Source organism: Tachypleus tridentatus, chromosome 2 (genome assembly GCF_004210375.1).
Source record: "Tachypleus tridentatus isolate NWPU-2018 chromosome 2, ASM421037v1, whole genome shotgun sequence".
Lineage (NCBI taxonomy): Eukaryota > Metazoa > Arthropoda > Merostomata > Xiphosura > Limulidae > Tachypleus > Tachypleus tridentatus.
The window spans coordinates 99,429,355-99,445,276 of record NC_134826.1 but is presented as its reverse complement, the minus strand read 5'-3'; the positions used below and the strand labels follow the sequence as shown (position 1 = coordinate 99,445,276).

At 31.8% G+C, this 15,922-nt stretch overlaps 1 protein-coding gene across 1 annotated transcript in view; it reads left to right on the top strand.

Moving 5' to 3' along the window:
* LOC143244676 (homeobox protein EMX1-like) overlaps nt 1-7,213 on the top strand; it is a 33,839-nt gene extending 26,626 nt beyond the window's left edge. The window contains exon 3 of the mRNA XM_076489771.1: nt 4,704-7,213. Within this exon, the coding sequence (XP_076345886.1) occupies nt 4,704-4,949 (246 nt within the window). The 3' untranslated portion in view covers nt 4,950-7,213. The remainder of the gene's footprint in view (nt 1-4,703) is intronic.
* Nucleotides 7,214-15,922: the final 8,709 nt, after the last annotated feature.

Sequence of the window (15,922 nt, the reverse complement as noted above, 5' to 3'; positions counted from 1 at the left end):
GAAAATAAGAAAATAAATAAATTGGGGAACAATAAAAATGCAATAACAATATTTCATGTCTATTGGAAAAAAATGCTACAATGTAAACTAAAATATGTAAAAACAAAAAAACTGACAAAAAGAAAAAGAGCATTATATTTAACAAATGAAAAAGGTGCCAGAAAATTGAGTTACCCAAGAGAAAATCTACAAATACTTTTAACATGAGTTATTCTTACTGGAAATGCATCTTTCACGGGAGTTTCATCACATATTAACTTAAAAAAGTACCATGTTTCATAAGATATACTATTACATACTAATAGAAATAGTATTTCGACTAATGTTGTTGTACACCATATTTGTAATCTTATTACTGGAAACACATTTTGTAGGTATATTTTGTTACATATTACTCTCAGAAACTTTTACTAGATATACCATAAAAGACTAAGAAAAATAGTATTTAAACAAGTACTGTTGTCACCATCGTAATTTCAAAGCTACTAATGTAGTGATAAACACTCTTAGTAATATTTAATATTTTCGTCCTTTCTTAACATCTATATCTAAAAATAAGATCATGCTTTACCAATGTAAGAGAAAAACGAGAAAGAGCGTTGCGATTGCTTAGATGGAAATCAGCGAAATAACAAACAAGAGAGAGGTCAAGAAATTCAACTCCAGTGAGTAGAAAATAAGTAAAAACAGTAGATACACAGACATCCAGGAAGATAATAAAGTGGAAATTAAAAAAGATTTAGCACTCTATTTACAGAAAGACAAGGGTTAAAGGGGTGATAAACAAAGAGCAATAAAGATGAGAACGAAGAAACCAATGATCTGTTGAATGGAGTAAAAGGTAACGGCAGATTTGAAAACCATACAAATGTATTGTCTGAATATACAAATTGAATGAGACCGATAGAAGATACCAGTTGCATTAGATACATTCTAAAAGGAAGCTAGTCAACGGAAAAATAATCTGATTCTCTGCGTTTCTCTGTTTGTTAGTAATTAAACACAAATATGCACAATTTGCTCTCCGTGCTCTGCCCACTAAAGGTATCGAAACCTGGTTTATAGCTTTGTAAATCCGCAGCCATATCGCTGTGCCACTGGGGGCGATCCTCTGCGAAATTGAAATGAAAGAAAAATAATTGATTGTTGAATAACAATAACAAAAATCAGAAAAAAAATTCAAGAAACCGCTTGTTTTAAAACAAAAGAAAGAAGAGAGGACGAGAGAAAAATATTCCACACTTGTTTTAATTTATGATTTTATTTTGTTCTTGAATTTCACACAAAGCTACTCGAGGGTTATCTGCGCTAGTCGTCCCTAATTTAGCAGTGTAAAACTAGAGGGAAGGCAGCTAATCATCACCACCCACCACTAACTCTTGGGCTACTCTTTTACCAACGAATATTGGGATTGACCATCACATAATAACGCCCTTACGGCTGAAAAGGCGAGCATATTTGTTGCGACGGGGATGCAAACCCGCGACCCTCAGATTACGAATCGAACGCCTTAAACCTGGCCATGCCGGGCCCTTTAATTTATGAAGGAAATTAGAATGGCTGGCACTATTTTATTATATTGGTGATTTTACACCGCCAAAACTATGTTATACGTTCAAATTATTCTTATTTCTTGTATTGCAAAACTGAATAATAAATCTAGAAAATAATCTAAATAACACACATTCATTTTCAGTGATGTCGAGAAAATCCACCTGTAGAGAAATATATATGTAAAAACAGCTCGTTTGGGTTGAGAAAATATTTTTACAACATTGTTCGCTCCTCTACGTAAAAATATTTTCTCAACCCAAACGAGCCGTTTTTACATACACATTCATTTTATTAGAATAAATATCAGGCATTTATATCAAGGCAGATGATCAAGTACAAATTAAAGACACAGTCTGTGATTTTTATGCTAGGCCTAACAGCATATAACTAATGAAATGAATAATTTATATATAACCTTGAGGAATTTGGTTTCGAATAAAGCACAGCTCTCCTCCCACTTATTCCTAAATCTCGTCGCAGCACAATTATCAGTATGTTTACATTGCATGACCAACCACTGACCACAAGGCGGAAATTGGCCGCAGACCCACTTTTACATTTTTAACATAAAGTACCCCCCCATGGGATCAGCATGATCCCCTAAGCTGCTACACAATGGACTATTTGTGCTGCATCACTACGAGAACTGAAACATGATTTTTAGCTTTATAAGCTCTCAGACTTACCGTTGACCCACCGAAGGACATTTATGTATTTTTTCACAAGTTAGAGGAGTTAAGGACCGGCCAAAGACCGGGTTCTTTTCCCTTCTATTGTGGAGTCCAATTTCTATATTATCAATGTACATACCAAATGTATTTGCACGCTTCATATTTCCGAACAATCGACTTCAGGGAGGCAACCGACTGCCAAAAACCACTTTTATATTTTTATTATTAATTAATCTATTTTGATTTTAGATAATAAATACCACTTTCTTAACACCGGCTACCTAATGTAAATCACTATTACTATTTTATACTCCGATAGTTTGGCAGAGGTATTGCTTCCTATAGTAACTTCTCCAAGATTCTGCAAGTAATATTGCTTAATTCAGTTCATCTGTTCTTTCCACATACGGTCACGATAGTCCTTTTTCTAGTATCATCATTCAATCGATGCTTAATTTGTTCTTAAAAACAAAAGTGATATTATTTCACAGAAGTGCAAATTTATTGTGTTAAAGAGAACATAATTCATTAATTAAAAATAATGGTAAAATCCCATTATATTATTAGGTTAAGTACAGCTGCATACAACACGCATGAATTATTAGTAAATTCCCTACAATATCGTTGGTTTTATTTGTTATTTTGTTTTTCAACTGCTACTAAGAGACCTGGAAAGTATTGTTGACGTTAATGGCCTAAAGTAGGCCTGTTGCAAGACGTCCAATGTAGCGGTTACAGTGTTAATAGCTCAGGATGACAAGAAACCCACTTGAAGTAAAAATGTTTCTCAAAACTGCTGGTATGGGTATTAAAACTTTAATTAAAATAAAGCAGAGAACAACGTATCTACCTTCTTAGGTTATCTTCATATTAACAAAGAGAGTTTACAGTTAACTGACCGTTGCGGGCGCATGTCTCAGGGGCAAGAATGTGAAGGGATACGGGATTGTAGAGGGCGCTGCACTATATGTTAAGTTATTAATTAGTATAGGTAGAAAGGTGTTTCTTTATTCCGGTTTAATTTTGGTTTGAATTGTCATATAAGTAGGGCTTCTTTGATTTGTTGGTTGTCGATAGAACTGTTATTGAAGCTGATTTCTTTATGCTGGTAATTTTCCGTTAACCATATAAAACACCCAGATACTAATTAAGGAAACAAACACACACAAAAAAACGCAAAATCATAGAAGCCTTATTTAAACCAACTTAAACCAATATAAAAGAAAATCTTTGTATCTATACTAATTAATAACTTAGCATATACTGCAACACCCCCTACAATTCCATATCCGTTTACACTGTCGTCCGTAACACATGTGTCCGGTAAAGGTCAGTTGCAAACTCTTTTTTGTTAACCAGAAGATTACCTAAGAACGTCGAAACATTGTTGTTTATTTCATTTTACTAAAAGTTTTAATACCTATACCAGCTGTCTGGAGATACAGTGTTAATAGCTCATAGTTCTTGTTACTAATGATGATAAAAAGTTATAAAAAGGTGACTTTGGAACGAAAAGAAATTAAAAGACTGCGAGAGAGGTAGTCTAACCATGTGTCGCTTAACTGTGCTCTGTGATCTCAGTTAGGTTATATCAGTTCAGACTTGGGATCGATTTATCCTGAACGTTTCTTGATGAAGTTCTGGAGCAATGTTTTTGTTTGTTTTTTGTGTATATATGCAGTTTGTGTTCAGAGCTTCTTTAAACTAACCTTAGCTTGAACTGTAATATGCACTATTTATTGTTCCTATGTAAAATTGGGATTATAAAACTTCTTTCTATTATTCTACTATGATGTTTGTCAGGCCTAAAATACTTGATAAAAGACAGGTTTCAGCCATGTGTGACTAGCATATTCTAGTCCTTAGGTCTATTACAATTGATATACACCGGCAACATGGTTGTTTTGATTAAAGCTATATAGGGATCAAGATAAAAACAGGTACCCAAAAAAATCCTTTCTTTTTGCATACAAACTCTTGTATATTCAGCAGTATTACTAAATTAAACTGTAATGCTTCATACAGAGTAACAACTGAAAGTTTATTTTGTGTGTGTTTGAAATATTGACCTTATTATTTTTATGAAGCTGATCTTTTATTTTACCTAGATCTCAATTATCACAGAAGATGTAATACCTAAAAAACTGGGCCTTTAAACATTTTCTTTATAATGAAAATAAAAACATGCTTTTAGAAATTCTAAGACTTTATTAAGTGCATACAAATATAAGCTTTTGTGATATCAAATTTTCAAAACTTTTTGTGCAGGATATTTTTACAAATTATTTTGCTATGGAGGAGGGAGAAAAGTAATTAGATAACAATGTTATTTAGATTGATTATAACGAAATAACGAAGTGCATTATTACATAGACTTTAAGAACATAAAAACGCAATGTTAAATGAGTCATTGTTTATTGTTGTTCTTTTAAAACAAGCGTTTGTCTCTTCTCATGTGTCATTTTTTTAAAAATTTAGGTTAAAGTATGGTTTCAGAACCGAAGAACAAAGAACAAACGTCAAAAACAAGAAGAAGAAGATGCGCATTCAAGCCATAGACAAGAGCAGAAACATTCAGACTTTGTCCAGGAAGCTGGAGATCAAAGTCCTGAACTAAACCGACTGAGCGACAATTCCTCACTTGACATTTTAGTCGAACACCCAAGTAGTCCAACGGATGCCGAGCCTAACTTGCATGTAAATGAAGACAGCACTGAATCATAGATAGTGACTTTATTATATTTCAGTCTGTTGATGGTTGAAAATTGTCCTAATTATCGAACACTAAAATACGAAAAACAATAATAAAAACTGAAAGTAGCAGTGGAAGATATCTTTTCGAAAACTTTGGTATTTATAGGAATATTTGATCCGGATACCTAAATCAATACTGTTTCTGCTTCTGTGATAAATACAAATTATAGTATGCTACATATGTTTCATAGACAATTTTATATGACATTTTGAAACACTTTTGCCTTTTTGATAATAAGGCAGTGGAGTTTAAATTAAATTAAGTGGCTTGCGGGCATTTTATGAACTTTTATGTGCTATTCTATTAGTTTAATGAACGAAAAGTAAGTCAAGTGTTGTTTCCGAACTTGAAGAATCATATTACATTGAAGTAGTTGAGCAAGAGGTGACATGTTCACAAAAGTACACATTCGTGAGGTGTATTTCGATTTTGTCAAACGTGTACATAAATGACTTGTCATGTAAAGATTTCAGATTGCCGTCCAAGTACACTTGCTATTGTTTCCTTATTAAGCCCTGGTTTAACTCATTCCTAATGTTGATTTTTGACACGACTGTGTACAAATAGATTTATTGAACGTAATTTCACATAAAATTATTTCTTTAATTTAAAACATGACTTGATTTTGTCTTGTTTTATATACACACTTTTAAACGACTGAATAATCCATACAAATGTTGCATATGTTTTAATCAATTTATTCTATGAACCGCTGTAAAAGTTATTGAATTAATACAGCCATAAATAGCTTAGTATTCATGTATAAACTTGAAATCAGAAGTCGAATTATTATATATATTATACAATGTAGGTAAGAACCACTAAAGTTGAAAATAGTATATTGACTACAAAAGCCATTTATTTCAATTTACTTATTAGTCTCACTTTTAAATCTTACAGTCTGTGCAAGTTAATTTGAATCAATAAAAATTACTTAAAACCTTTATACATAAAACAGTTGCTTATGAATGCATACAGTGTATTTTTTTAAATAAAAGTGCAAAGAAAATGACTTTTCTATTCCATCAAAGAAACAGACAGTTGGTTATATATATTAATGATGAAGCTAGATATTTTTACAGCATCTAAGTCTAACAAGTGATTAGTTTTAATAAGGCATATGAGAGAATATACTGTTTTGGAACTTTATTATGACTAATCTTTATTGGCAGAAATATCGTATACGTATTTGTTCTTTGAATGTTATTTTCAGACTTCACTAGCATCTTTTATTGGTCATGTTAGTTAGAAATACAGGTTTATATTTCAGATGTCCCGTGTTTGAATCTGCTTGTGAATAACGTATAAAATACACAGGGATTCTTTATGTAATAGCGAGCAGAGCTAACAAACAGCTTATAGACTGGAGTAGTATCGCATGTTTACATGATGAATAAAAAACTTCAACTTTCTTATCATGCCGAGGATGATCATGAATTTATTTAAAGTCCAAGTAATAACAATTGTAATATTTGTTGTTTCAGTATAAATATTTATTATTTATAAATCGTGATAGGATACAATCGAAAAATTATTGATATTGATGTCAAAAATTAGGCCTACAAAAATAAGCACACTGCTGTAAAAATGTATCGTTTATAGTAGCTTACATTTTACCCATGAAACAACAAGTAATATAACTGTGATAGATTGGACTTTAAGCAAATTCATGACCGTTCTTGGCATGATTAATTTTTACTTATTTGTAAAGCACTCCTATTTCATCTTTTCGCCGTATGGGCGTTATAATGTTACAGTCAATGCCACTATTCCTTGGTAAAAGAGTAGTCCAAGAGTTGGCGGTGAGTGGTGATGACTAGCTGCTTTCCCTCTAGTCTCACACTGCTAAATTAGGGACGGCTAGCGCATATAGGCCTCGAGTAGCTTTGCGTAAAATTAAAAAAAAAACAAACGAAACAAGACCTAAAAAAACCCTGTTTTATATTTTAAAAATTATATCACGCCTTCAAATTCGCTTTTTCTCATAATAAGTGCATGTTTTTCATCTGGAACACTTTGACGTGATAGTAAATACCAAACTATTTCTGTTTTAAACCATGTACATCACTCTTGAAGGTAGTCCACTCTTTGAGACCTCCGTGAAATTGAATAATTGTATATTTAAAGTGCACTTAATTATTTTGTAATATTTTAATGGTACAAGCTCTTTAGAATAAATGTATTATAAACTTTCTGTATGTTTGTTTCTAATAATAAAATAATGCATATTGAATTATTTCATAAATTAAAAATTCGATATTCACAGGAATAATGAAGAACATGGTTCGTACATTTCTATACCGAAAAGATAAAATGTGTATGTACTAGGCTAACATATGTTGTGTTCAAATTTTGTGATATCTCAGGATAAGCGGCGTCATTCAGAGACTTTAATTCATAAAAGTATTTTATTCGTAAAAACAGCAACAAGAAAAAACTAATTCGAGAACATATTATTAGAACTTTGTAGTAGGCGAATCTTTTCTGGCAGGTCGTGAAATTTTCGAAGAAAGTAGCGCAAACTAAATTTTACAAGAGAATAAAACATCACGACAGATATTACTAGGACTTATATCTTCTTAATTCATGTGAGCTACAGGGAAGTGTTTTTTGTTTCTGTATTAATGTAGAAGGGATTAACTTAGATAGATATCCCTGTTTTAAACGATACTACACTATAATATCTGTTTCAATGAGAATGTTAGAAAATAGTCCTTACACGAAACTACCAGCCGTATGTTATTTTAAGTTATAGACAGTTGGTAGAAATTAATGAACCAAAGTTTTCATTTCTCTGAGGAGATCATAGAGTTTAATTAAATAAAACAGATTTCAAATTTTTACATCTGAAAGAAGAAGACATTTTATGACCAAGATTTTTCACCGACCATTTAACAATATTTAATAATTTTCACTACTATTAAAAAAATATTATGTAGTTTACCTGTAATAATGATAAGTCATGTGTTTTTTCAAAAAAAGCAAACAAGTAAAATTCTCTGTTTTCTACGTCTTGTAATAAGCAACACACATTTTAACATTACAATACAAGACATGAAAACGTTAGTTATAACATAAAATTTTAATAACTGAAAAATGTAGTTCCCTCACATTTTGGACATTACGTCAAGTCTCTTATGAGAATGTTTTAGTGTCAAAAGTTCAACTTATAATTTTAATAAGTTTAAGATCGTTTGTTTCTTTGTTAACTTATTGAAATACATTTTTGGAATAATCCACAATTTCAGAATCTGCGCTTAAACATACACAACGTTTAGCTGCCTCTTATCTTAAAATGACAGTCTAGAAAGAAGTCAGCTAATGAACAATATCCATCGTCATTTCTTGGTGTACTCTAGTCCAACCAAACAGTAACATTTGACTGTTAATTTTATAGCGCGCGCAGGCATGCACACACTGCCCCAAAATGCGCTGCGCATTTTTGGAGCAACGAGTAGCGAATAGAGAAGTCTCAGTTTCAATTAGGGCATACTAGCTACTGAGCCATACGTGGCCTTTTCGTAATAAATGTAAATTACATTAACAATATTTTTTATTGAGATTAACATAACTTTGAATTTCTTGTTTTGTTTCATTTTTTATTACTTGATGACTCACAGACTTAATCAATTATTCCAACCAGTTTCACTGAGGTGACATAGTTTCAAACTTTTATAAGTATCACAGATAAGAAGCAGTAATTAAACAAAATCATAATTCTAATGTAAACAGAACGTTGTTGTTCTTTTAAAAAGCTGAAATACTGGGTGAACCAGGAATTAGCTTCCAATAACGGATAAATAATAAATATTACGGTTCAAATCTCATAGTATTTACACTTGGTTATAGAAACAACATACCTATGTTTATTGAAGGAGTGTATTACAAAAATAAGTAAAGGAAAAAAAATTCAAAAATTAAGTAAATGTAGTGATCCCTAATATCAATCCTACAAAAACTGTGCAAACAATATAGTAGGGATGGCATTTGCATCATTCTTACATAATAACACAATGCATAATAACATAGGCAATAATTAACATCTAGCAACATTCAGTCCCAAATGAGTTTTTTTTAAAATATTTTCTTTATTTGTATACAGAATATGCCATGCAATTCAGCAATTTTTTATATTATCATTTTGAAGATTTATTACACTATAGTAAGAGCGCATGTTGTCTTTATAGAAATACACTACATTAATAAATAATCTCAATATAAGGCATTTTTTGTGTTGGATAAATTAAATATATTTCAATTAAAAACTTTTTCAGCAAAATTTCTTGTTTATTGAAAAATTTTGTACAAGTGATAATTTAATGTTCATTGACGTTGATTTTTAGCGCAAATATCTTTATATTAGTCTGTTTGTGCTCTGTTCACAATGGGAAATCGAAGGAATTTTGCATTTTAATGTTTCTGATCTCCCAGAAGACTAGTTAACTCCCCAATCTCACATACATATATTCTTCCAATTAACTATGAAATAAAAATTATTTCCTTCAACCTTTGAGCATTAAAATATTTTATATTTATGTATTTTCTCAAACAATTTGCCAAAAAATAAATAAATGTAGATATATTTAATACCTAAACTAGAAAGAAAAAGCGAACAGAACAACAACTTTTTACTTTAGAACGTATTTAAGAATTCCAGAAAACAAACAAAAAATCATCTCACAAAAACGATATATCCTACTAAGAGAAGTTGCTCGAGGCATGCGATAATTGAACAGGTATAATTGTGAAAGCGACTGGTTATACTTGACTTCTTTCCTTATTTCAGTATATGGCTTATGGCAGTAGACGGCTTTTGCTACTATCATTTGTAATGCTGGAATCTCAGCAGTTACAAGACGTAACACTTTGTTTACCACGATTAGGATATGACTTATTGCCTGCTTTTCTCTGGATGTGCCTGACGCTACAAGTTGATTCATATTCCTTTATTTTCCAATGACCTTAAGCACAAAGAATATTCCAGTCCTGAGAATTCTAAATCTCCGATCTGACCATATTTTTTATCTAATCGTATAAATATCTTTTGTTGAAAAGCTCTGCTACATACTCTTCCAAAAGGCCATTTATTATCAGTGTATCGCACCACCTACTAAACGCCAAACAATGCCAAAATATAATTGTCGTACATGCTGCTCTACAGCAACTTAGAAAGTCTGTTGTTATCATATGACTTGTCGATTTTTATTTTCAAAAATGTATTAATGCAACATATTCGACCTCTATAATTCCAGATGCACTGCTCGAGCTAGCTAGCAACGAATAAACATATTATTGTTGTTAATTGAGAAATTGTACTCTCTTATAATTTAAAACGAGTTGTGATAAAAGAAGTATGTATAAATATTGCTAAAACATTGAAAAATTACTTTTCGAAGTTAAAAGAAATAAACATAAATATAACTAAACTACAAGTCTACCGCAGATTATCCATCTAGGTTACTTAAAAAAGAAATACACTGTTTTGATTGAAGTTAAAGAAAGTGAATTCAAAGAAACGTCCATTAGATTTGTCTTTTCCTATCAGATTAATGAGAAAAAATAGACAAATGAACGATAAATTTGTTATAACAGTTATAGGTTAAAAAAGGGTGAGTATTTTTTTAAAATATAAATCTGTTAAAATTTTAACCGTTTAACGTGAGTCTATTAACATTTCGTGGTTACCAGCTGAACACTTTAGTAATACTAGGAATTCTCAACCTCGGTTAGCCATCCTGTTAAATAAAGAGTCGTTCCAGAATTGAAAAAGAGATTTCCAGATGGATCTGTCATTTTTCAGCAAGATCTGGCTCCGTGCCCCACATCCAAACTTGTGAAGAATTTTATGACTACAACGCGAATAAAGGTGCTGGACTGGCCTGGAAACTCTCCGTACTTAAATCCTATTAAAAATCTTTTGGGTGATTTGTAAAGAAAGACTTCGGGGAAAAGACTGTACTACGAAAGATAAGCTAATTGAGGCTATAATTGAGGTGTCGTACCGCAATCCAAAAATTAGTAAAGATTGCAGTCAACTCGTGGACTCGATGCCAAAGTGGATTAATGAACTTCTGAATAATAAAGGCGGTCATATCATGTATTAATTTGTGAGTAATTTTTGGATTCTCAGAAATAAAACGCAAAAAAAAAAGAAAAAATCGTAATTTTCCGTCTTGTTTCAATTAATTTGCACAAGGGTGTAGCTTTTACGGCTTTTGGGATTGTTGATAATAAATCACGAAACTAGGTGTGATGATAATAATTTGTAAAACGTTTGTAGATGATATCCGCAGCTTATATGCCAACAAGATAACTTTATATAATCTAAAAAAATTAAAGCAATAAATGTGTTTTCGATTTATACTTTTAATTTTTACCACATTGTACAAAACTATTTTGAACGACCAGCTTGTTCTTTCAAACCTATCAATTGATTTATTCATGAATATAAGAATTTAGTTTTATAATTTCTAAAACTTAATATAAAGAATATAAAATATGTCATTATATAATAGTAATAATTTTATTGTTTTAAGAATGACAGTACAAACATATTGTTGTTACTATGCAAGATTTCATTTGTTTTCTTAAGTTTTTAATGCAGGTATAGAATACTTCATTGTTGTCTGTGAGATAAAATTTTAGAACTTACAGTGTTCAACGTTTAAATGTAAAATATACTAATATAAGATAATGCCATTGACAGATCACATGTTAATACAAAGGATATAAAAAATAAGAGCAATGATGATGTTTATGTGATAGCATTTTTTGAATCTTACACTAAATAATTCTTCGGTTTCAGTACTAAAACATTGAAAAGATAGAATTTCTAATGATAAAACTGATGAGCTCCCATGTTGGCATTTCAACATAAGACAAATCGTCGTTGGAATTATGTAGTGAAGAACTTTTCAATTTCAATGTGGTAGCTTTAGCCGAATAGGAGAAGTCTTGATGCGAGTGAGATTTGTTTCATAATGCCATAGCTTTGGTCAAAAGCTTTTGATGATAATCTTTTGTTTTCGGTATTGAAACTTTGATCAGAACATGGTAAAGAATTTTCGGTTTCCATACTAATACTTTGGAATGTCGCATTTGGTTTATTGAATGAGGGCAATTCGTATTATGAATGGAAATATTGTGACGGAAGAGTTACTATAGATCTATAAACTCCAGTTCTGAACAATTGGTTATAACTTTATTTATATTTATATATTTATATATAAGAAATGACGTTAATTATCAGTTATGACAGATCGGTGTCGTTGTGTTTTAAATATTTTAGCAGCCTTAGGGTCGAAATTTATGTAAATATTTTCTCGAACCATAATATCGACAAAGTTATGAATTTATATTTGAAACGTTAAGCGCGATGTGTTCAAAAAATATTGGTTTACAACACTACGAAGCTCAATCAGATAGTAAGTTCAAATTTGTAGTGGACAACATGTCTTACGCTTGAAAATTTATCAGAGCTCTGTTTGAGAGATTATAATAATTTTGTTTCAGTTGTAGTGCTTTAACTACTGTGGTAGTTTGAACTAATAAAATATGCCTTTTAAAATAATAAGTAAGGATTTAATTATTAAGTCAGTTGATATGCAGCTGTCTAAAGTAGCTCGCCGCTACATCCAGGATTGAACAGAAAAAAAAATTACCTTGGCAAACAAGAAAATATAAAGTGCGACTTTCAAACAATTGATATATAAAGCTGATAATTTACCAAAATACGGTAGAGACTTTTTTTCTCGTCAGGATTTGAAACTAACGTCAATAAACAATACAATATATATAGATTTAGGTTAATAAATATTTCAATCAATCAAAAAATAAAGAAATCAGGAAAAAAGTACCAGACAAATTAGAAACTTAATTCCAAAATAACAATATTATTTATTTAAACTAACAATTCACTAACTAAACAAATTAATAATTAGCCATAATGCTGTTCAGTTATATTTCGTGAACTAACTCGTTACATCTCAGTGTAGGGTTTTTATTCAGTTGTTAGTTCACGAAATTATAAATCATGTGATCATAATTTACTTAATCTTGTTAAATTATATCTGTATATAATTTAGATACTTTTGTGTAACATATATATATATAATATTTGTACCTCACCACTTTGAGAAACTGATGTCAGTCTCATGTAATTATCTGGGAGCTGTGTTGGCATTTTAAATGTAACTAAAGATTCATAGATAAAATAAACTGTAGAAGGAATAATAAATGAGCGAAAAACAAAATTAAAACTAGATAAAAACAGAATTCGTCACTTCATAGGTAGACCACTCGTCTGACGTGCGATAGATTCTGGGTTTAATCCCAATTTGTGGGTTATTAAAAATAAGATTACCACATGAAAAGCTGATACTGATATCCAAAGATAAGAGATAAGGTCCGAGGGTGGGGGTTGCTACTAAAAGATGAAGAATGTGGGTAGTTTTAAATGTTAAACTGTCTTAGGAGTTAATTATTTGTCTGATGAGTGAGATGTCCCAAGTTAAAGCCCATTCAGTATCAAGGGTTTGGAATCCAGGTGTTGGTAACGTGAAGATTTATTCTTGGGTTGTAACTTCTTTAGAAATGTAAGTGTTGCACATGTTGGCAATGGCAAGATGAAGAGCTTTTGTGAACAGTATTTTGAATCTTACAGTGGAAAATATATCTCACACGACTTGATAGCAACTTTTAAATGGCTGACCTTCCCTTCCCAGTACAGATACGTTTTGATTTAGGTCAAGATAGGAATCTTGCAGAATACTATACTTTGGTCTCAGTGGGGGTTTGTTTCTTGAAGTTAAGCTAAAGCTACACAAGTGGATATCGAAACCCTGTTTGTAGCATTGTAAGTCCGCAGACATAGCGCTTTGCCACTGGAGAGGGGGGCTCCACTGGTGGATTTCTAAAATAAGGCAAAATATTATGATAAGTTAGTTTGTTTGGAAATAAGTACATAGCTACACAATGCGCTCGCTATCTGTGCTCTTCCCATCACGGGGGTCGAAACCCGATTTATAGCGGTGTGAGTCCTCACACATACCGCTATGCCAATGGGGGGAGACAATAAGATAAGAAAGAAAGATAAATTAAAACGGTACTACTGTTAGAGTAAAGTACGTGATGACTAGAATATTCATCTATAGCACTTTATAATCAAGAAAAGCAATGTGTACAATTCAGATAATATTACCTCCTTTACTTTCCATTGTAAGAACAAATCTGAGAAACATAAAATAAACTTCCGAAAGTAGATATCTCATACTGTTATCGAAAACCGTAGGTACATTTTGAGAATAAAAATGAGTAATATAACAACGGTACAGCGGGTTTACCTTAAGGATTGGGTAACTAACAATTATTTTCACAACCACTTTCTTCTCTCTTTTGCTGTTGTAAAGCTAAGTTAAGTTATTGTTACACTGAATTGTTCAACAATTAAAGATACCTTTAAAGGAAATCAGAGAGATAAAAAAAAATTGTTTATTCTAAACTCAGTTTATCATAATGTAACTTACTACCTTTTCAGTTAACACAGCCTGAGAGATAACGCTTATTTCTGTGGACATTTTATGATAAACGCTATAATCAGACTTAAATTTTCGTGACAAATGACGTTAGATGTATTACTAAAACTAAAATATGATACAACGTAAGTTACAATAAAATTCCTTGATGTCGAGAAAACCCACTTGTAGAGAAATATATATGTAAAAACGGCTCGTTTGGGTTGAGAAAAAAATTACGTAGAGGAGCGAACAACGTTTTGACCTTCTTTGGTCATCGACAGGTTCACATAGAAAGAAAGAGGTAACTGACCGGAAGCTGACCACATGTTTGAAAGGGGTTGTGTAACTGAGTGTCGGAATGTAGAGGGCGGTGTTAGATGTTTGAATATATAATTTTATATCATTTATTTTATTATTTTTAATACAGGTATAAAGGTGTTTCTTTGTATTGGTTTATTTTGGGTTTAAGTTGTTGTATAAGTAAGGCTTCTTTAAATTTGCGTTTGCTTATGTTTGTTTCTTTATTTAGTATTTCTCTGTTTTCTATGGTTATGTTGTGTTTATTTGACTTGCAGTGTTCGAAAACGTGTGAAGGTGACTTTTTATGTTCTTTGAATCTGGTTTCCATTTCTCTACTTGTTTCTCCAATATAGAAGTCGTGGCAGTGATCACATTGTATTTTATAAATAATGTTGGTGTGGTGTTTGTCAGTGTAGTTTTTACATAGTATAGTGGGCCTGGCATGGCCTAGCGCGTTAAGGTGTGCGCTTTGTAATCTGAGGGTCGCTGGTTCGCGCCCCAGTCGCGCCAAACATGCTCGCCTTCCCAACCGTGAGGGCGTTATAATGTGACGGTCAATCCCACTATTCGTTGGTAAAAGAGTAGCCCAAGAGTTGGCGGTGGGTGGTGACTAGCTGCCTTCCCTCTAGTCTTACACTGCTAAATTAGGGACGGCTAGCACAGATAGCCCTCGAGTAGCTTTGTGCGAAATTCCAAAACAAACAAACATAGTATAGACCTCAGTTTTGTGCCTGGTTTTTGAATAAATTTGGTATTAACTGGAATGTCATATTTTGTTACTAGTTTTTGCCAAATGTTTTTGCCTTTATACCTATATTAAAAATAATAAAATAAGTAATATAAAATTATATATTCAAACTTCTAACACCGCCATCTACATTCCGACATTCAGTTACACAACGCCTTTCAAACATGTGGTCAGCTTCCGATCAGTTACCTTTTTCTTTCTTTGTGAACCTGACGATGACCGAAGATGATCGAAACGTTGTTCGCTCCTCTACGTAAAATATTTTCTCAACCCAAACGAGCCGTTTTTACATATAAAAATAAAGTTCTTTGATAACTTAATATGACATCTGTAACTAAACATATTCGTCAATAGAAAGTTATCATGTGTTTTGGTACTC